General features: G+C 43.1%; 2 protein-coding genes across 2 annotated transcripts; one reads left to right on the forward strand and one right to left on the reverse strand.

Moving 5' to 3' along the window:
* Positions 1-114: 114 nt before the first annotated feature.
* Positions 115-15745, reverse strand: TMEM38A (transmembrane protein 38A). Its single transcript, XM_007424486.4, has 6 exons — positions 15066-15745; positions 9091-9247; positions 7589-7773; positions 6096-6183; positions 4346-4463; positions 115-3503 (listed from the first exon to the last, which is right to left on the reverse strand). Exons 1-6 carry the CDS (start codon positions 15187-15189, stop codon positions 3255-3257), a joined length of 921 nt encoding a protein of 306 aa, XP_007424548.1. The 5' UTR covers positions 15190-15745; the 3' UTR covers positions 115-3254.
* Positions 15746-16620: 875 nt separating this feature from the next.
* On the forward strand, positions 16621-21525 carry SMIM7 (small integral membrane protein 7). The gene is made up of 5 exons (XM_007424487.4): positions 16621-16744; positions 17123-17164; positions 18350-18402; positions 20031-20121; positions 20522-21525. Exons 1-5 carry the CDS (start codon positions 16719-16721, stop codon positions 20535-20537), a joined length of 228 nt encoding a protein of 75 aa, XP_007424549.1. The 5' UTR covers positions 16621-16718; the 3' UTR covers positions 20538-21525.
* Positions 21526-21919: the final 394 nt, after the last annotated feature.

Raw genomic sequence — 21919 nt, forward strand, 5'->3', positions numbered from 1 at the left:
CACTCTTGGACACAATGATCGCTTGGAGAAGTGTGGGAAGCAGAACAAGGTATTTCTAATATGTTTATTTACAAAATAACAGAGCGTTTGGGAAATACTCTGCACCACCTGTACAATTTCATAATTTGAAGTGAGCGTGAACTGAATGGAAATCACAGGAACCTTAGTCCAATGTGTCTGAAGAGCATTTGAGAAGGCTGTCCTGGTGGAATAATAAAAGAACTGCTGTAACTATATAAGTAAGATTATTACAACAGAGGACAATTAAAAAAAAAATAGCAGCTTTCCCTGTGTAAGCCATTTGCAAAATATGATAGTGCCAGGCATGGAAAAAAGGGCTTTAGGAAGAAGGGGGAGACTGAGGAGGTAAATCTGTGGTTTCAGGCTAAACACTTTCCTCCAAATTCTCTTGCAAATCTTGATCATCTGCACTGGGCCCTATCTGAACAGGAAGAGGCTGAGATGCAGCCCTGCAGCTAAAAAATTGCTGCAAACAAGTGCCAAGAAAAAGAAAACTATCACAGAGGAAACTGTATAGCCATAATCTGTGAATGGAGAAATTTAGATGGCCTCTGGGAGACTAAAAGAATTCAGATAATGGCCAACTCTTGGATTAGAGGAAGAAAATCCACTGTGAATCCCTGAAATCTGGTATTCCCGTCCCATCCCATCCTTCCACTTGATCTCATCTTCAGAACCAAAGAAACATTTATTGCATCTTAACTTCTTCCTTCCAGTACTGTGAAGACATTAAGACAGAAGTGTACAAAGCATGTGCACAATTCTCCACATCAGTTACATCACAGAGGCTTTTTATTTTAAGAATGGCTGTATCCACAAAACCATGGCTGTTCTGGCCATGGATAAAAATCCAGGGAAAAAAGAAAAGGGGATGGGGCAGAGATTTTCTAAGGAAAAGGCACTTTTTAAAAAATAAGATGCTATATTTTTAACAAAGAAGTATATATCTTGGAGAAGGAAGTGTTCTCCAAGGCTCTTCTGCCTCTTCATGTCAATCAGTTCCTTCTCTTGGTGATGTCCAACAGGAGAAAAGGAAATCCAGGGCTTTCTGTTTCTGGATGGCTATTCCCACTCCTCACAAGTCATGGAGCTCTTCCCTCTGGGTCCTTTAAAGTGCTGTCCCCCTATCTGTGAGCCAACAAAACGCTACATTGGCATCTGTTCCCATTCCATGTCCCATTGTCTCTGTTCTGGTTTGTAGCTGGAGGATGGTGACCTTCCTCCCGCCTGCCCTCCTCCCACCTTCACCACTTAACCAACTGGTGGGAAAGCAGTCTGCCACTCACAGCACTGCTCTGATTGGGAATGGTTTGGCAGATGGCTACATCTGCAGAATTTGCCAGAATTTGTCCCCCTTTCACCTGCCACTTCTTCCAGCTGGGGGATCAATTACCTAAGCTGGGAGAGGTAGCAGGGGAAAGGAAAGAGGACTCTCTTTACTCACTGGGTGTTCCTGGGTTTGGAAACCTATCAAATCTGGTATTTGTGTGATTGTTTTCCTCTATGACACTTCACAGCATAACTTACCTGCACCTATCAACTCTTGTTCAGACTGCTTTTGAATATGGGCTTAGTGCTCTTCTAGAAGAACAATAAACCTATGTTCAAAAACAGTTTGAAAAACGGCTGGTTGGCATAGTTGAGCAGAGGCTGAACCATAGAGCAGCAGAGAGCCATCCCTCTCTCTCTCTCCTGCTTCACAGGGCAGCCCCTCCCACTGCCATTGCTGGTCAGGGATTGGTTCAGAGACCTTGCACAAACAATGGGAGACCCCGGCCAGAAAGATCCAAACCCTTCGGCTGCTCAGAGCAGATAGTCCTGGAGAGCTGTGTCTGGGAACTGCATAGGAAGAGTATCAAATGGCCAACAGGTGCCGAGCTGATCTCAACCCATAGAGGTCCCCTGGAAGCACTACTGACACAATGGTTGGTGAACCATGTCAGATTGCACCTGCTGTACAGTAAAACTGCTGCTTAAAGGGGGGAAACACCACTTTTACACTGGGCCACCTAAGGATGACTGTTGTCTCAAGGATGTGTTGGGGAGAAGCTGAAGGCAACATCATGGGGATACAGCAGAAAAAAGAGGTTGCAGTGCCATGTTTTTGTCACAGCTGACTGCAAGCGGGGAAGGGCCTAGACAGTCAGGACACCAGTTGAAGTCTCCTTCTGTGCCCCCAACTAGAATTTAAGCCTTCTTTGTAATCCCGGGAGCAGCTAACTGGCTACTTTGGGGCAAGGAGGGAACTTTACAGATGCTCACAGGGGCTCCATTATTCAGATATTCTAGCTTTGGCTTTCTAGAGAAAATCCCTCAATAAACCACGACTTATATGCAATGACTCTTTAGGCACCCTCATAGGCTTACGTAGCCACTAGAAGCTAACTCTCACCTTAGCCGACAGCCCCTTGCTTTTATCATCTCTTAACTGAAGGAGGAAAGCAACAAATCCAAATCAGTTCAGTAGGAACGACCCAACTGTTTGCAGAAGAGGCATAGTGGGAGAAAACAAACTGCTTAAAATCCTTGGCAACAGTAAATAATTATCCTGGGGGAAGGGGTATCAGTCAGTGAATAATTTACATGCATGTCCATCTCTCACAGTGTTTTGCAAAGGTAGGATTGAAACACTCAATAGTTGCTTTGGTTTCCTTCCCTACAGCAAAATTTACCAAGCTCTGGAGAGGTGTACACAAATGCCAGCATGCTGACACACATACACATATACTAACAGCCCAAAGAGCAGCAGCAGCAGTGATGGTCTTCTCCTACGCTCAAGGCCTTGTACAAATGGCAACCAAAGAAGACATCCAAAATGCTGACTTAGTGGAATGCCAGTCACTCCATCTGGAACGTCTCTCAGCCCATGAAAAGTATCGCTGGCCTTAGGGACCTGCATGGATGGCCTGGAGCAGATTCCTGGGTTGTTTGCAGGCTAAGAAGCTGGAGGAGACACCCAAGTACATTCCAGCTTTTCCACTGATGTGGATTAGGAAGGGGAGGAGACCAATAGGACAGGAAAGGCTGAGCTAGAAACTGTAGTGAAAGGTCCATTTGGACATCAGTTTTGCACCTCACAGGTGACAGGCCAAGAAAATAGTGGCAGGGACCAGGTGAAGAGGACTGGGCTTTCTAGGAGCCTCCTCCAGCCATGTCTTTGGAAGGCCATAAGTCACACAAGGTATGCAGCAAAGTTGTGGTGGTTCAGATGGGTCTCTCAACCTTCTTGATGCTCATTCCACCTTCTTGGCTTTCCGCTTCCGGGTTCCTTCATTGAGCTCCTCCCTTGATTTGGCTGGCAGCTGAGGTGGTGGTGGAAGGGATGGCTCCTGGGATCCTCCATGGTGGTGGTGGTGGTGGTGGTGATGGTCATGGTGGTGATTGTCATGACTGGCAAATGCAGAGCCAAAGAGGATGGGGCACACCACATTTTCAAGAGGTACAAACGGTGAGCCGTGGGAGTGAGTTGCTGTCAAGGACACCTGCTTGCCAAGAAAGGGCTCCATTAGTGGTCACCTACCTTGCCAGTTTTTCTATTGCTCAGCCAGCTACAACAAAAGGAACTGCTTACAACCTGTGTTTCTTCCCATTCCTCTTAGCCCTTCTTACACCAAGGTCAGTAATGGAGGGCTTACATAAATCTATTGTCTTGGCCATCAAGCTCTTCTTAATGAAGTGCAGGTACCTACTTCTGTGGGATCCCCAGAATTCCAACCTAGAGCCAGTAGCACCCACAGCTGTACTGTTGGAAGCCCACTGGAAAGGTCTCCATTGTTAAGCAATCCAACAGTATTTCTTAGGATACACCACCCAGACTTCCTCTGATATCTCTGGAAATTCAAAACTCACTCTAATCCACATGGGTGTCCATTGGTAGGGGAAGAGTGAGTGATGTCACATGCATGTCATGATCTCATCATGCAAATGATGTCAGGGATGTGACTTACACAAATGCCATTGGTGTCAGTGAAGGGACCGATGCAAATTACATAATTTGAGCTCACGACGTGTGATGTCACTGTGGCTTCTACCAGATGCTTTGGTTAATCCATAGGGAGATTTGTTAGTTTGGACTTAGCAAATTGTGGAAATTGTGGGAAATTGTAACCCATGGTTAATAGCTTAGTGTGATGTATAAGCCAACCACTGTAGCTTAGTCAACTAACCATGGCTTAGTATAATGGATGAGCCCAGTGCCTGAAGCCTTCAAAGGGCATCCTTTCCCTACTTTTCTGGGGAACTTCCAGTGAGCAGAAACAGTTTTGGTTCCTTTCCCACTAATTCACCCACCCACTCACATGTGCCCCACAGCAGAGGAATTTACCTTGCAGATGATCATAAAAAGAGTGAAGAAGAAGATGAGGGTGGCTTCGGAGATGGGCAGCCATTGGGTTTGCTGAAGGGTGAAGAGCACTGCTCCATACAGACTGGCTTTGGATGGGCTGCAAGGAAAGAAAGTCCTTATAATCTAGAACAGTATTTCTCAACCTTGGCAACTTTAAGATGTGTGGACTTCAACTCCCAGAATTCCCCAGCCAGCCATACTGGCTGGGGAATTCTGGGAGTTGAAGTCTACGCATCTTAAAATCACCAAGGTCGAGAAACACTGATGTAGAAGCACAATTGCGAAATAAATACAGTCCAAACTGTAGAGAAAGGACGTGCTTCTTGGAGGGAGAAGCCAAGGTGCTTAACCTAGATAGCTAAAGCCCCTAGCAAATGTATTTATAGAGTATTCTAAGCTTGATGAGTGATAAATTTAGTTGTGTGTGTGTGGAGGGGGCAGCATTGGTATGATACCAGCAAACTGGGTTAGGTTATGGTTTGACTTATTGAGAGAACCAGAAAATGAGTAAGTCCAGGGGTTCTCCAACAGCAGGTCAAAGATTACCTGCAGCTTGGAGTAGTCACAATTTTTAAAAAACTTGGTCAGTCTTATATAGGGGGAGGGATAGTGTTATGAAAACATGCTTCAGGTTTTGCTTCTTCCTTTGACTCCCTTGGACTACTCAAAGTCCAAAGTTTGAGCACCCTGGGATATATAGATTAACAGATATCTTCAGGAAGCTCACAAACAGGACATGAAAACCACCATTATCTCAGCAACTGATATTCTGAAGGATACTATTCCTCTTTGGCAGTCCTGTTCACGGCAAAGAACTATTGAAGGACACCATTTTTTTCAAGCAAGCTAAACAAGGGACCATCCCCAGATGCAAGAAATACATCACACTGAGGCAGACTGTCTGTCTTGGCCAGGATCATTTGTTCTACTTGACAACAACTTTCTAAGGAAAATCTGAGAGAAAAAGACCTTCTCCTTCAGCTGCTACCTGCTGCTTTGAACTGGAGATGCTGAATATTAAATGGAGCATTTTCTGTATGCAAGCCATGCATTCGGCAGTGGGTAAGACTAAGGTATTTTGTGCTTGCAAGGGGAAGATGGGAGGCCTTAAAAGACAATAGAGGCTTAAGATGATGGTTGCATCCCTTAAAACAGGGTTCCTCAACCTCAGCAACTTTAAGATGGGTGGACTTCAACACCCAGAATTCCCCAGCCAGTCATGCTGGCTGGGGAATTCTGGGAGTTGAAGTCCACCCATCTTAAAGTTGCTGAGGTTGAGGAACCCTGCCTTAAAATTGAAACCATTTTTGCTATTTTGGGAGATATGAAGGAGGAAAAATGGGTAGCTTAAATATCCAGAATCTTAAATACTCTCTCAAATGCTGTGAAAGTGTTGGCTCTACCTGCTTAGTGACATCATGATGCCATGGCCACATGCCCTTGCAGTCCTTAGAAACACTTTTTAAGACTGTCTTCTCCCAGTTGCAGTAAAATTGCATACACCTACTTTACAACAAGAAACGTTGGCCAGCTCAAGACCTCTACTTCTCCAACCCAAGATGACCAATCAACCAGGTGAAGAGAGTCAGTTCTGAGAACACCCTTTCATATTTCTACTGATTTTTCTAATTTCCATTAATCACCAGATTACTTCCAAGTCAGTTAGAACATGACTGATCTCTCCACCCAAAAGACACTCTAATACCAAAGCTTTGGCTTCTCTACTCACAAGGTCATATGAAGGAGCTCATTTGTTTCTGGCTTCCAAACACCACGCAGTAATTGCTCAAAGTTAGACATCAAGGCAACTCCAGAACCTACAAACACAGGAGAAACAGTGACACACTTGCAAACAAACCAGCAATGTGTGTGTGCAAGTGGAATTCCATTTTCTAAACTCACAGATAATTCCTGTCAAGGGCAGGTGACTTAATGCAGGAGAAAAACATTGAGCATCTTTGTGGTTACGCTCTCAGCCATAATAGCTCCTTTAAGAAAACTGGCAATTCCACCGATTATTATTATTATTATGAATAATAAAAGTGATGCCCATTTCTAAGTTCATTGTTAAAAACAAATTTGAAAATATGATGGTGATGCCACAGCCCCACCTTAAGTTTACTGAAGTTTGATCATTCTTGTTTCTAGCTGCTTTGAATTCTCTGAAGAAAAGCAGCATAGAAAAATGTAAAAATAAACATTTTGAATTTTTACTGTTTTGAATTCAAACAGTCTCGACCTCACAGCATTTTAGTGTGATGCAGGCTGTTTCAATCGTTTTGGAAACATGTCAAGTTCAAAGCATTTCTGTTTCCAGATCAAAACACTTCCCCAATAATCAAAACAGTTATACACCAAAAACAACTCAAAGTAGGGCAATTCAAATTACTTGAATTTGAAACACTGTGCACATCTTCATTTCAAAACAAGAAATACATAAGCTCTGCTCAGTGTCTCAGCTCTTTGATCATGGCTTGGTAGTACAGTACTTATTTTTCATTTAAAAGATCTCAGGCTTGATCTTGACATTTCCAGCTAAAACAAGAGACTAGAGAGATGCTACCGGTCACAAGAGAAAGTATTGAACAAGATGGACAAAGAATCTGGTCAGATATAAAGTAGCTCTCTATACTCCTAAGATGTGCTAATGGCAGAAGTTGGTATGGAGAAGCATTCCAGATTAGTGAGGAAGAGTTTCTTGGTAGAATTACCAGCCTGACAGATGAAGTCATTTACTAACAGAAAAAAGGAATGCGATCTTTTCCTTCTTGGCTCAATTTCTACACCAGAAGGGAAATGTCTATGAGTGGTAACAGATGCTTCACTCAGGAACCTCTGATGTGATCCCTATCATTGCTGTATCTAGCAGCCTGAGCAGTGCTCCTCTGGAAATAGTGCCTTTGCCTATGTATTACTGTGGGGAATTTGTGTCATTCCAGATGTTTATGACCTATAGTGCATAGCATCCCTCACTGCTGGACATGCTGGCTGGAAAAGCTAGAAGTTGTAGTTCGGCAACATCTGGAGAGTGATAGGTTCACCATCCTTGTTGTATGCAAGGAGATATTCTCTCCCAGCTGTAATGAACACAACCACTTGTCTTTCTCCCTGAGAAGGTGAGAAATCTTAGTCTAATCTGCATTTCAGCAGTTCTGATACTTGCCATTCCACCATCTTCTTGAGTCCCAAGTGGGATCACAATGCTGAAATTACAAAGCTTACCTTTGACAAATCCAATTATGACCATAATGAACCACCCATGGTGGTAATGATGGTGGGCATGATGAACACCAGCAGCAATCTTGCGAATTCGGACCACCTCTTTCATCGCCACAAAAATAAGCTTGACAGGCAGAAAGCTGACACATTTGTAAAATAGGTTCAAGGGGCAATAGAAGATCAGGTACCTGGAAAGCAATGCAGAATTAAAAGTAAGTTGTGATACTGGTCATTGGGTTAAAGGGGTTTAAAGAGATCTAACATCAACAATGATGACATTAAAAATAATAAGGGAGAGGAAAAGAAATAAATTTCAGCCTCCCATGATGGATGCTCTGTTGTTGACCTTAGAATGGCAATTCTTGAACAGATTGCAGCATGAAAAAACTAAATTGCTATTTATCAAGGTTCCATTCCATCTCTTCTGGTTTGTACAGGTAATCTTTTTTTCAATTGATTTACCAATGAAAGGTTGCCTCTTTTATCACCTAGCAAATGTTTTGGGCATGAACACATAATTATCGCTACCTGAACAATATATGTTTAATTTCTACTGACCTGTTTAGATTCTCCACTCCATAAGGAGATGTGGGGGAAAGGGGGGCAGCAGAGAAAATAATAACTTGTGCACCTTGAAATCATAATATAAATGATTTTTTATATTATGATTTCACAAACTTGCATTGGATGTCATTACACAATATACAGTATAATTGTATCATTGTGTAATGATGTCATGACCCATATGCTATCATTTTAATGTCACTGTGGCTTGCAAAAGACATCTACACTCCATCTTCAACCATATGTCTGTCCATCTGTCCATCCATGCATCCCCTAGATGTATGGAGATAGATGGATAGATGATAGATAGATAGATAGATAGATAGATAGATAGATAGATAGATAGATAGATAGATAGATAGATAGACAGACAGACAGACAGACAGACAGACAGACAGACAGACAGACAGACAGACAGACAGACAGACAGGGCGACCTGATAAGATAGCATCCAGGGCATAACTATTTATTCCATAACAACCATATTAGATTTTAGACAGCACAAGACTCTCAATTATTTCTTCTCATGTTAGTTTGGGAAGCCTGGGAGGAGAGGCCTTAGTATATCTCTCCTTCCTGTTTTGATTTCTGCTGTTTTCCTCAATCCGTTCTAACAGAAGAGGAAATATGCTGGAATCTCACAGCTTGCAGAAACCATTCATGCCACAACTGGAAAAGACTGTTTCTGAACCTGTACACAACTTGGTAATGGCAACAGTTCCTTCCGTCACCCAACAACAGCAGTGTGAAGCTAACCATTTAACAGCTTCTCTTTCTGGTCATGGGTCAAGCACATATATTAACCTGGAGTAATATTTATATCCATTCTGTTTTTAGAAACATGTCTTTAGGAGACCAACAGGGACTCTGGTGGAGAAGTGGAGTGCACCTCCTGGCTCTGCACTGGGGCCTAGTCCTTAGGTCACAGAGGGTGGCCTCACCAGACGGCTGTGGCCAGAAGTATGCTGGAGTTGTTGCTGAAGTAATCAACAGGGGCTTCTCCAAGCAGGAGATCAGCAAGGATGTAGCTGCCAAAGCAATACAGCATAGCACAGACCCAAGAGGCCAAGGGACTGTTCCGGGACAGCTCTACCGCACCTGCAGAGATAGGAGAAGGAGAAAACTGCTGTTTCAAATCCAGCTGTGCTACGATGAAAAGACCTTGAAACAACTTACTTCAATCCCTCACTTCTGGCTGCTTACTTCTGTGGTGAAGCCCTCTAGGAATTGGAAAGCTATTTCCCAGGAGAGAATTAACCAGCTTTCTCTCCACAGGAGAGTTCCTACTTAACTGCACATAGAATAGGGAGATCCCTTCTCAGCCCCACTTGGTAGACCAGGAAATCAACTCCACAGGAATGCTAAAACTATTTTTATTGAGATTGGCTATAAAGGTAGTCGTCACTTAACAACTGTTTGTTTAACAATGGTTTGAAGTTACGACAGCCTTGGAAAAGGTGCTTTACGACCTGTATTCGCACTTACGACTGTTGCAAACGATCACAACACCACCCTGCAGCCATGGATTCACAATTTGTGACCTTTTTTACAATGGCTGTTAAGCGAATCACATGATCATTAAGCAAATCACGTGACAGTTAAGCGAATTCCAGCAAAAAAATCCATTGGAGAAACTGGATTTGCTTAACGACCGTATGATTCACTTAATGGCCACATGATTTACTTAATGACCATCATAAAAATGGTCATAAAATTGGGCCTGGTCACATGGTGACTCACTTAATTACCATCCCACTTAATGACCAGTTTTACAGCCTCTATTGTGGTCATTAAGTGAGGACTAGCTGTAATAACAGAATTTTGCAAATCTGGTAGTGCTGTACCTCCTCCCCCTTCTTATACTCCAGTGATTCAGAGAGGCATCTCCCTGAGCAGCTTCCAAATGTTATTTCCTAGCTCTGGATGAGCTTAAAAATGTTTCATTGCCTTTTGCCAATGTAATGCACTGCCCTGCAATGAGATGGGCGGTGACAAATTTGAAATATGAATGAATGAATGAATGAATGAATGAATGAATGAATGAATGAATGAATGTTCTTGCATATTTCCACTAAGGTCATCTTCCTAATTCTCTGCATTCCCTTAGTCCCTTCTCTTTCTAGGGAGAAAACTGTTATTTAAAATCCAAGCCTCAGGAAGCTGAAGACTGAGGCATGGGATTGGAACCTCTGAAAAATGGTTGCAAATCAACAAGAAACGAGGAAGATCCAGGGAGGCAAAGGGGAACCTTTCTTCTAGAGCTCGGTGTGTCTCTAAGGCAATGTTTCTCAACCTCAGCAACTTTAAGATGTGGGGACTTCAGCTCCCAGAGTTCCCTATCCAGCATCCTAGGCAGTGTCTAGGATGGGGGATAGAGGATGTATCTGTACAAGCTTAAGATGGCCAATAAGTGCCATGTAGGGGGTCACCTGACTGCAGCACCAAGCAAATGGTTAGTGAAGTATGTCCAATTGCACTCATGCAAAGCCGCCATCACCTGTTACTTGCTTAAAGGGGAAGATGTTACTTTATTACTGGAACAGTTAAGGATGTCTCAGGTACAGGCTGGGGATGAGGTAAAGGCAACATAATGCAGACCCAGCCAAAAAAAGAGGTTGCCAAATCATGTTTGTGCCATGGTTCGGTACATGTGGGGAAATGCTCTTGGGCAAGCTACTCTAACATTGGCATTGCTGTTTTCTGTCCAGTGCCCACCACCAACACAGGCCTTTGTTCTCAAGCAAAAGAGTCATATATAACTTTTATGCTGATTTGTTTAAAATACAGTATTTAACTCTATCACCTTATGGCACAACCCAAGGATGTTCAGCCTACACATCCCAGATGTTGACAACTGCCATCTTTGTCAGGATTTTCTCATGGGAAAGAAGTTCATCCCATTATCTGTACAACAATATTATGGCTATATGAGTCATGTGACAAATTTGTTATTGTTAGTGTAACTTGTGACTGTGTGTTGTGCACGTATACTGCTATTTACTGCCACCTATTGGCGTGTGTATGCTAGTTACCCAGTGGGGGGGCATGGAGTGCCAATATAACTGGAGCATGTATGCCCAGCTTTGGCAGTTGGAGTTGTAGAGTGTTAGCCACTATGTAGGTATGTAAGTTTTATGGATTATGTAGTTGTAACTAACAACCAAGTAGTGTACCCAACCAAGTGGTCCCTTAGCATTGGTCATCCATTTATTGTGCATCTGATGGAATGGTAAAATATTTTTTATATATTTATTTTATTTATATATCAAATTTGTCACCGCGCATCTCATTAAAAAACAAATATTTTTGAATATTTTTCTGAAAATATTCTTCCAGCTTGATTCCTGGATGACAAGGATGTGCTTGGCAATAATAATGTAAATGCTGTTCCATAATCAACATGTTGATTGTCAAAGTATCACCCAGCCCTTCATTGTCTCTGTTACTCCCGTGAACCTTGGCAAGTTCAAATGAATGAACCAGCCAACCCATAGTATTCCAGACCAACTGTTCTCACCTCTGCAGCCATTAGAAAGGGATTGGGTTTTGGATCTCCCCATCCAATGAAATTGATATGTTTGCTGTAGTCTAAAAATAAAGTGACAGTAGCAAAGACTTGTCTCCACAGGACACCCTGCAGATCTCTAACCCATAAAAGAACTATCAGGAATTACAGTATTATTTTTTCTTTATAGCCATTAACCCTGGCTCCCGTGTTACAGACCAGGGAATAGGGAGGCTGAGGGAGTCTTGGCTAGGGAATGAGCAGAAATTTGAACTCGAGTTTCTTTTGTTCAGGGCAGGGGTGTGCAAATATTTTCTTTTAGGGTGAGGTTTGCACTTAGCTTCGGAGTGACATTCCCACAAGAAGGAAATGGTAAACACTTCCATGCTATTGTGAAGAAAACTACATGGATATTTCCAGGTAGTTACCAAGAATAAAGTTAATTGACACAAACTTAAACACACTTCAAATGCTTAATGCTTTTCTCCTTTTGTCACATTTTAAAGTACAGCTTGGCAACAACTTTTGGACAGAGTCTGGAGATTGTGCCCAGGAGGCTTTGGCAAAGGGTGGCAAGTCAGGGCCACAGCTTCTATGCTCTAGTAGTAGTAGAACACATCAAATTTTGCATGTGGGAAATCTTCCAACCACTGTCTGTCTTCAAGAATGTGTGAAACACCCAGTGCATCCTGCTGACTGGGGCAAGGCAGGCCATGGTGGGTGGCTGGAAGAATCTCCTCTCTGTCCTCCATGGTGAGCTGAAGCAGCTGCAAAGCCATACTATTAATTCCAGAAAGGAATCAGCAGCTGGTGGTAGAGAGGAGCCACCAAGAAGCCAGAGATGCTCTTGCAGGAATAATTAGTGAAGTGACTTTCAGGGAAGCTGCACTGAGAGAAACAAGCCATTTCTGCCCAGAATCAAATGTTATATAAAGTTCAGAACTTCAGGAGGTGACTTGGAGGTTCTGAAGGTTCTTCTGGAGGGACCTGTGCTTAGCAGCTTCTCCTTTTGATTAACCAGAGTATCATTCCAGTCCCTGCCAGACAGAGATAAAGGTGGTTTGACTAGGCTAATGAAGGTTCTTTATGTTGTCTGCATCTGAAAACAAGCAGGACTTTGGTGGAGGAGGAATTTCTGGGGCCATTTCTGCAGCCATTGTGGTTTTTCAAGATGACATACGAGTTCTCTGTACAGGTAGCCCCCAGTTTAAGAACAAGTTCTGTTCCCAAGGTCTGTCCTTAAGTCAAATTTGTATGTAATGGTAGTATTGTATAATGGTAGTATTGTATAATACTGTATAAGTAGTATTGTGTAATTAACGCAAACCATTGCGTATTTAATTTGAATCGTCTATTTAACTCGAAAGTTGCTACAATAGGCTCCGTTCTTAACCGTGGGTCGTCCTTAAACCAGGCATTCTTAACCCGGGGACTACCTGTACTGCAGAAAGGACCACTTTATTTTCAGGAGTTTCATCCTGCCTTTTCTTCAACAATGAAGGTGGTGAATATAGCCCTTAGTCCTCTAATTATTCCTCACACTAACAACCCTGTGATGTAGGTTGGGCGGAGAGAGAGAAAGCGGCTGGCCTTAAGTAGCCAGTGAACTTATTTGGCTGATGATGAACTTGAACCTAAGTCTCCCTAGTCCTCCTCCAACACTTTAACCACCACACCGTTGTGGTTTTAGACAGCTGTCTGCCACCACTAAAAATACCAGAATGATCTGTTATGCCTTTTGCATTTGTAATTGTTATTTTTATGCTTTCATTTCAAAGGATGTTAGTGGATTGGAGTGGTAAAGTATGATCCATTCATTCAGTGCTCTGGATGGACCATGGAGTCCCAATGATATAGTCTAAATGAACATTGTAAACAATAAAGTAACAATTCTGCAGTGGAATTCACCGATCTGGGCTGTAAGCTTGACCAGAGTAGAGAAACAACTTTTGGTCATTCGATTATTTTAAAACATAATTTCCAAAATATATTATTGTTAATATGCCAGATATATCCTTCTTACCAGAACTGGTAATCCGCCCCCTCCCCCTCTCCCCCTTTCCTTTTGCTCTGTGGCCATACCGGTTCTCTTGTCAGCAATAAGGAATAGTAACTCAATATCTCTACTCATAACCTCTCCATTTTCAAAATGCCAGATTGTGTGATTGACAAGTGTAGAAAGTCAAATGAGGCTGGAAAAACTGTTAGCGATCCCCTTACTTTTTGTTTGAGACCCAGTGATTGGATGATCACTGAGGCCTAATTTCTTTCTCTCTTTCCCAGTTCTTCCCACTCGGGCAACGTTAAGGACCCAGGCAAGTCTTTTAAGCTTTCACGGGCAGGTACCCAGCTTGTCCTTTCAAGGAGAATGTCACCAACTGGATCCATCCATCAAGCCAGGGGCCTCAGATTCAGGGGCTCAAGTTTCTCACAGACATCCGTCCCTTCGGTGTTTGGAAGAAGAGGAGGATATTCCCACTTGCTCATTTCTTATTTTAGAACTGTCTTTGGAACCAGAACCCTAAAATCCTCTTCTGCTGCTACAGCATTACTTTAAAATCCCAACAAAGGAGACTCGATTGTACCAAAGACACCCTTTGTGGCTGACAGTTCTCCAGCCAGATAGCTGGCTGGATGTTGGGGTGGTTGATGTTCTTGGTGCCTTACGGTGTTCATTCACTTTCTCCTTCCCTCCTCCAATAGGTGAGGCAAACCTGGGGCCATTTAGGCAAACCTGGGGCCATTTAGCGCGGGTCAGCAGTCTTCTCACCTTTTCAGGACCACTGGATTCAAATTAAACTAAATCTGCTGGATGGGAAACCACTACATCGGATTAACTCACCTAGCACCATGGAAGGAGGGGGATAGTTTGTGCCTGTCTGCAAGACTCTGGGCCACTTTCTCTTCCTACCCTTGCTTCTTTCACCTTCTGTGAGCCCTTCTTTATCCCTCTTAATCCAGCCTGATGGCTGAGCTCTGAAACTGCTTTAGTGTTCTGCAGACAGGGCTCTGCGATTCTGGCCCTCATCCCAGAATCTCCCCATCACTGGGGGGAGAATGCTTTGGGGCCCAAATCACTGCCTGCCCACTCGTCTGAAGCAAGCCCATCCTGGAACCCAAGTCAATTGGCAATGGAAGAATGCCTTCGGGTTGATATCAGGGAGGGGGGAATGTGGCGTGGGGGGGGGGGACGCAACCAGAAGGAGGGCCGTAGCAGCCTTCTATGTTGACATTGCAAGGACAGGGCAGGATGTAGGTAACAATTAATAAATACCATTTATTTATAAATGGTAATGCTGATGATGGGGGATTTCGCACCGCCGAAAGCGGATTTCCTAGCCGTGGGAAAAAGAGACGCCTGCCGTGCCGTGGGGAAGGGTGAAAGGGGATCAGGTTCTCCTCGTCGCTTACCTTTTTCGTACTTGAGGTAGAGGAGAGAGACTACGAAGTAGCCCAAGTCGAAGACAGGGAAGACGGGCAGGCGGGCGAAGGCGGCCGCCAAATCGCCCACATCCAGGGCCCCTATCAGGTCCATTGCTGGAAGGAGAACCGAGCGGGCGAGAGGCGAAGGCGAGCCCCTGTCGAGCGCTCGGCGGCTGTAGCTGGCGCTACCGCTGTCTGGCAGAGGAGGGGCGCAGCGGCCGCCCCACCGAGGGAGGGAGGGAGAGATGGAGACGCCCCCGCCGCCTTCCTTACTTGGCCTGCAGCTTGGCAGTGCCTCCGGGGGCGCCTCGGGCGGCTGAGCGTGTGCAGAGTGCAATTCCTTTCCCCCCCGCCGGGAACATTATCCCCTCTCTCTCCGCTCGTGCCTTCGCCGCCCCTAGCTCCGGAATCGAGGGATTTCGCCTCCCCGCCTTCCCCTGCACCTTGCGCGGTTGCTTAAACGACGCGAGCCGCGTTTCTCCTTCAGGCCGACCCAAATGCACGAAGGACGGGGGGTGCTCGCTACCTGCCTGGAAAGGAAGGCAGCAACGCCACGGTTAGGACTGGGCCTCAAAGACGGACCCCGGGACCCCGCAACGGAGCCTCCGCCCCGCTCCCCGCAGCGAGCGGGAGCGGGGCAGCAGAAGCAAATGCGCCCAGTTGCCCGGGCCCACCGGAGGTGATGGCACTTGCCACCGTTTTGTTTTTTTTTTTAATTTTAAAAATCAGTTCATGGAGGGGCAGGAGGCAGTGCTTGCGAGGTCAGGAAAGGCTCTTCTGCGGCAATTCGGACCCCCCTTGAGTTTAATCGGGATTAATGCTGCTCCCTTCCCCAAGCCCTCGTCTTCAACACTGTTAGACAAACTAGATTCGGGATAAAGTTTAGCTCAAGAGCTCAAACTTTGCGCTTTTTTGCCTCTTTGCGCAAAGTGCCGGCCAGGACCCCACTTGAGGTGCGTAACGGTGGGCATTTGCTCCCGAACTGTTGGCGGGCATCTTCTATGCGGAATCGCCTCCTACTCCTTATGGCACATAACGAAGTGGCTGCACTTGCCCACAACGCCTCAGGAGGCAAGAAGGACGCACCCTTCGTGTACTTTGTATTTAAAGGTAGACTGCCTCCGAACATGCAGGTTCCGTCGGCACAGCACGGCCAAGAGCCCACCTCCATGCATGCTTGAGATCACTAGATAACACAAGGGCTGCTTCTGAAGAATGCTCAGTTTGATCTTCCTGTTCTTCTACAGTTTCACAATTCCTGCTCCTCCCGCCGACTTTTGCTAAAATAGACATCTCCCTGCATTTCTTTTTTTGGGGGAGGGGGGGACACAAGAACGAGACCAAAAAAACGAAGAAGAAAAGGCAGCATCTTTCACACCCATTAAACCTTCATAGCACGCCTCGGCTCCCAGGATAAAGGACTAATCCCACAGCTTTAAACTGATGGGCGGGGCTTATGGAGGATCGTCACCGCCCGTCTGTGACGTGCCGCAGACTTTCCCCTTACGGTATAGCGGGTGGGTGTCACCTGGTGGCCAAGGGAGGAAAGGCAGGATGAAGTTGATGCTTATTGGTTGTTGAGCTGCTGCGTGTCCGCGGGGTATATTTCCGTTTCGATACAAGCAGAGCGGAAGTAGCAGGATGTTGGGGGATTTGCTGCTGTTCGGGTAAGGGGGAGCTAGCTTGTTGCCAAGCAACTGCTTTTGTTAAGTGGGGGGAGGCATGTTTTCCTGTTCGGTAAATTCGACTGTGCGGGACCGAGGGGTGTAAAGGTTATGCAGGTACGGTAGAGGGGCAGGAGGATGTCCCAACCTGCATTCTCCGAGGGAAACTGGATTGGCTAAATGTCTGTGTCTGCTCTGCAGCTCTTAAAAGTGCAAAAAAGAGCAGTAGTAGTTGGGATGGAACATCAGAAGAGGCATCGAGGAAGCACTTACCCCTAACTTGTGGGTCGTTTCCTCCCCCCAGCAGCCCAGAAATGCTGAGACAAGGTGGAAAAGGCCAAGCCAATATACGTTCTCATATTTTCTTCTTCTGCCACATAGGACTCTGATGGTCAATGCCGGAGCAGTGTTAAACTTCAGGCTGTAAGTACTGCACAAGCAGGATTTGCTTCCCTGGGAAAATGGAGGAATTACTGTAACCACTAGGCTAGGAACTGAGTTTTCGTGCTTCCATCATGAGTTCCTTCTCAGAGAAGCTTCTGGGGAAGCTTTCAATTCAAAGCTTGGAACATGTGATTTTGGTGATAGAAAATACCAGGTTCAAGGTCCAGTTAGACGGGCTTTAGGAAAACTGGGAAGAACTCCTTTCTAGAGAGCTCCTTGGAATAGAGTTTATTGGGTGGATTTGGTAGGACACAACTTTCTGCAATCCCAGAGAGCCTCTTTTTAAAAAGTCAGTGATAGCTTCTCCTCAATCTTGGAACTGGCCAGAGATGAATAAATGAAGATAAGATAAAGTTTCTCTTGAGCGTAGCTTTACTTCTGCTGATTAAACCAACACTTCACACAGCCATGTTTTCTTCTTGGCAACAATATAAAAGTGATTGGTTATTGCCTTAATTTCCCAGTCATAGGGAAATACTGTATTTGCCTCATTTTAAATGACAGCCTGGGCAACTAAACTGATGGGATAGCATAGAACCCTGAGATTTCCTGGTAAGTACTAGCTCAGTGTAACTCTGGCTTAGCTTTTCAAGATCAGCCACGACTGCCTAGATTCAAGGGGACCTGAAATGAGAAGGTTCAATTTATCACTACTTCCAATTAGAGCACTTAGCAGTATTGTAAAAGACCTGAGAGCTATATATAAGATATTTCCTATGTTGTTAGGAGCATAGAGAATGCACATCCAACCCAGATATTCTGTTTACTACAGTGGGCAAATTAGCTATTCTACAGAAATCTCATAAAATGGTCATTATGAACTAGCAGCTGATGTTGTTTAAAGGCATGCTGCTTTTGATCATGGACGTTCCCCTTAAATGTTGCAAGAAGGTTTCTGCTGTGTCTTGCCTAAACTGTATTCATCTAGTCTGGCACCATTTTCACTGCATGGTTAATCACGTCTGAAAATTCTTCAAGTAGGGCTTGAAACTTCCTCTTGTTTTCTTCCCAGTATTGCTATTCCATTAAGCTATCTTGGCTAACAGTTGTCAGTAGACTTTCTTCTGTCATTGTCCATTTTAGTACACTCCTGTTTGCTTTAATTATGAGGTACTACTGTGTTCTGAGATGTTTAAAGTAAATCTTTCTTTGTCTGCCTTCCAGGAAGAAGAAGGAGAGTCAGGGCTTTGGTGAAGAAGGAAGAGAACCAACAACAGGTAAAAGTTCTAGCTGATGTCCTTGAACTGAAGTTTTCTTGAACTTACTGCGTGTCTCCAAAATAGTTGTAGCTAATTTTTTAGTCTTGTATTGGGATTGCAAACTTGGGGTATTCTGTAGAAAAATATGGGCTATTGTTCCGGATTAACATTCTGGACTATTTGCTTCCATATGCATACTGTATTTGCTGATTTTAAATGACAGCTTGATAATGACATTCTGTCCATACCCAGAGGTCCTTTTAAACTTATTCTTATGATATGCCTTGGACATTCAAATTTGATCATTGTTTGGTGAATCAGTCAGGACAATGTTTATAGTTCTTACATAAGTTTAACAAATTAGTTAAGAATTACATAAATGTTACATAATGATGTAAAATTATATAAGAGTAACATATGTAATATACTTTCAGATTTAATAGACATTTGGTTTCAATGGACACCATTTCTCTGCATTTGGACTGTGAAATCAAGGTTTTTGTATAAATTATTGTTGCACCTTCTTGATGAGAATAGTATCACATTTGCTGGGGTAGTGCTTTAAACACTTTTTTTTTTCATTCTGTGGTTTTATTTTGCCTAGTAATTTGGATTGTATATTTATCTAAAAAAACTTAAAACAGAATTAAGATGGGACCCAGAGTTTCTCAGGGCAGAGGTGTTGGTTTGTCAACAATTAACAATGCTCAGTTTCAAGACTAAGAAGCACAGGGCAAAACATCAGTTAAACCATGGAAGAGTGGAAGAAAACAGCAGAATTAAATTACATTGAGTATAAAGAATGAATTGTATCTTCAGGTTGACAGAGAGCAATCAACTGTTTTAGTGACTTCTTCCTGTATGCAGTAAAGATACTTACGTACTCAGTGTTGTGGGTCAGATAGCGTTTCGCCAAATATGAGCCTAGAATTTAGTCAAGCTGTGCTGAGTTGAGTGCCTAGGATATTCTGCTGGGGTTCTGTGAGTAAGTTTGACAGTAGGTAATATACAGCCCCTCAGATACTGAACTCTTTCCGTTCTAGCCAGGATGAGCAATCATAGGAATTGCTATTCAACAATTTCTAGAGGACCACACCTTGCCTATCCTGTTCTAAAACAAAAGGCTGCATCATTAAATGACTGTCCTTTGACCTTACAGTGACTTTCCTACCCCCTCCTAAATATGCTGTAAATATGCTATGGAGGTTTCTTAGCTATCTGGAGAGATTGCAGGTATATGAAGGAAGGGGGAGCTATTGAATGTCTGTGCTGCTGATAGAGTGACAACATGCCACCCAATTGCAAATACTGAAAAAGAATGTTACTAGCGTTTATACTACATAGGTCATAGTATGGCTCTGCGTAGTTGTTTTCATGCTTCTTCTATCCCTGCTGGGTCATTGGTTCAATTACCCAAGTTGCTTGAGTTATAAAGATCTCTTTCTGCCTTTTTCTTGCCTCATATTAAAAATAAACAGAGTACCTTGTTCATTGTTGGGGATCTTACTCCAGTTATTAGAGTCAGTCTGGAATCAGGTGGTACCTGAATGAATGAATTACTGCTAAGCGTACGCTTAAAGGAATGTGGATGAAACAAGTGGTAGTGTCTGTTGTAAATACAGTTTTATTTACTTCCTGCCTTCTAGGTGACAATATCAGGGAATTTCTGTTAAGCTTAAGATACTTTCGGATCTTCATTGCACTATGGAATATTTTCATGATGTTTTGCATGATTGTGTAAGTAAACGCCACAAAGATGTCATGGTTGTGTCTTCCTTACCTTGCTATGTCTTTTTAATGCTTTGTTTGCACACGTACAGAATATATGATATTCTTTTAACTTCTCTACATTGTCAACTTTTAAACTTGGCAAAGGTGCCAATCCTGAACTGATACTGCCATATTAATAAAATGGCTATAAAAGTATGAGCTTCAATCCCACATATAAGTTCACCTTATTCATTAATTGTTCTCACTCTTCCTTTTATAATGAGGATAATATATATTTTGCAATATGTTTCAATTGACTTAACTTATTGGGCAGTATAAAAAGACAATACATAATATTGGTTGGCAGGTCTGTTGTAAGAATAACTGATAAAAATTAGTCATTAACTTTCCTTTTGTTTTCCACTAGGCTGTTTGGATCTTAAACAACTTTGACTGAACTGGCAACAATACATGTTAATCTTTGGTAATTTGCAGATGACTTCCAACCGGAAATATGAAATACTCCTAAGTAAAACATTTAGCAACTTTTTAGTACTGAGCTCTGGCTTATTTTTACTACAGATGTCAAAGGAACATTCACTATTCTTCTTTTTTCCCTTTTCTTGTTTTTCTCCTGGTTTTTGTGTCTTTTGTTATTTGGCTAGTGAACATATAATGATGAACTTTCAGGCCTGTGAAGGGGGTACTTGGGCCAGGCTTGCAGGCATGACAACCATGGAGAACAGAGCTTTTGTATGAAGAAATGAAGAGATGTAAGAAGAAATACATGTTGAAACTTCATGATACAAGTGCAAAAATGGAAGAATGTGCATTGCAATGCATGCTTTATCAGTCATGTGATTTAAATTTAGCATTTAGCTCCCCTAAAAGAAAAAAAATAGTTAGGAGAAAATGATAAAAGAATTGTTTTGTGCACAAATGAGAAAAACAAAACTATACTCCTTGTTGCTTTCAAGTAATACCATATAGTATTTAAGAATCTGCGTTCCACTCTTTGCTGACCAGAAAAACAATTTACACTAGGTCTTTTTTCTGTTCCTGATCAGGGGAGAGAGATGCAGAAAGTAAATTGATGTCCAAAAGCAGTTTCTAGGATTGGTATGTTGTGTACAAGACCTGCTGTATGACTCTCTACCAAAGGACAATAGCTGATAAATATCTCTTATTCTTATAATAGTGAATTGGAGTAGACCCAGGTAGTTAGCCAGCATAAATATCTGAGGGGATGTCAATGTCTGAAGCAGTTCAGTCTGTAATGATGCTTAAAATGGGAGGATATCCCTGGGCGGTTAGAGTAATTTCTGAATCATCTTTCTGTTGAATATCTGGAGATTTTCTTACCTTATGTATGAAGAGATTGAACATCTGGACTCAAAGTTCTAGCAAAATAAATACAATGAATATTCTCTATATTATAGAGTTCTTTCTTTTTCTTTGAGCAGGAGGGATTAGGGCAGACATAAGGAAAACAATCTCACTGAGCTCTCTGAAAAATTGAGTGAAAAAAGAAAGGAAATGCAGAGATAATGCTCAGATCTAGCTGCAGTACCACTCTGGGTAAAATAAGCCAAATTCTTGGCAGGCAGAAACGGATGTTTTTACCCTGTTAACTGAGCCAGGAAGAATACCTTCCTTATGAGCACTTGGATGAAATGGAGCCAAAGAATCAAGTGCTTATGAGGGACTAAGGCAAACCTCTACTTTTTATGTCATCCCAGCCATGGGCCTTTGGCTGGCTTATGAAAGCCAGGCACCCAATAATAGAAGTCATAATCAAAATGATAAATATTGCATTTTACAGATG

The sequence above is a fragment of the Python bivittatus genome, unplaced genomic scaffold (assembly GCF_059951505.1).
Source record: "Python bivittatus isolate LINGU-HERP-01145 unplaced genomic scaffold, Pbiv_v1 ctg000580_np1212, whole genome shotgun sequence".
NCBI lineage: Eukaryota > Metazoa > Chordata > Lepidosauria > Squamata > Pythonidae > Python > Python bivittatus.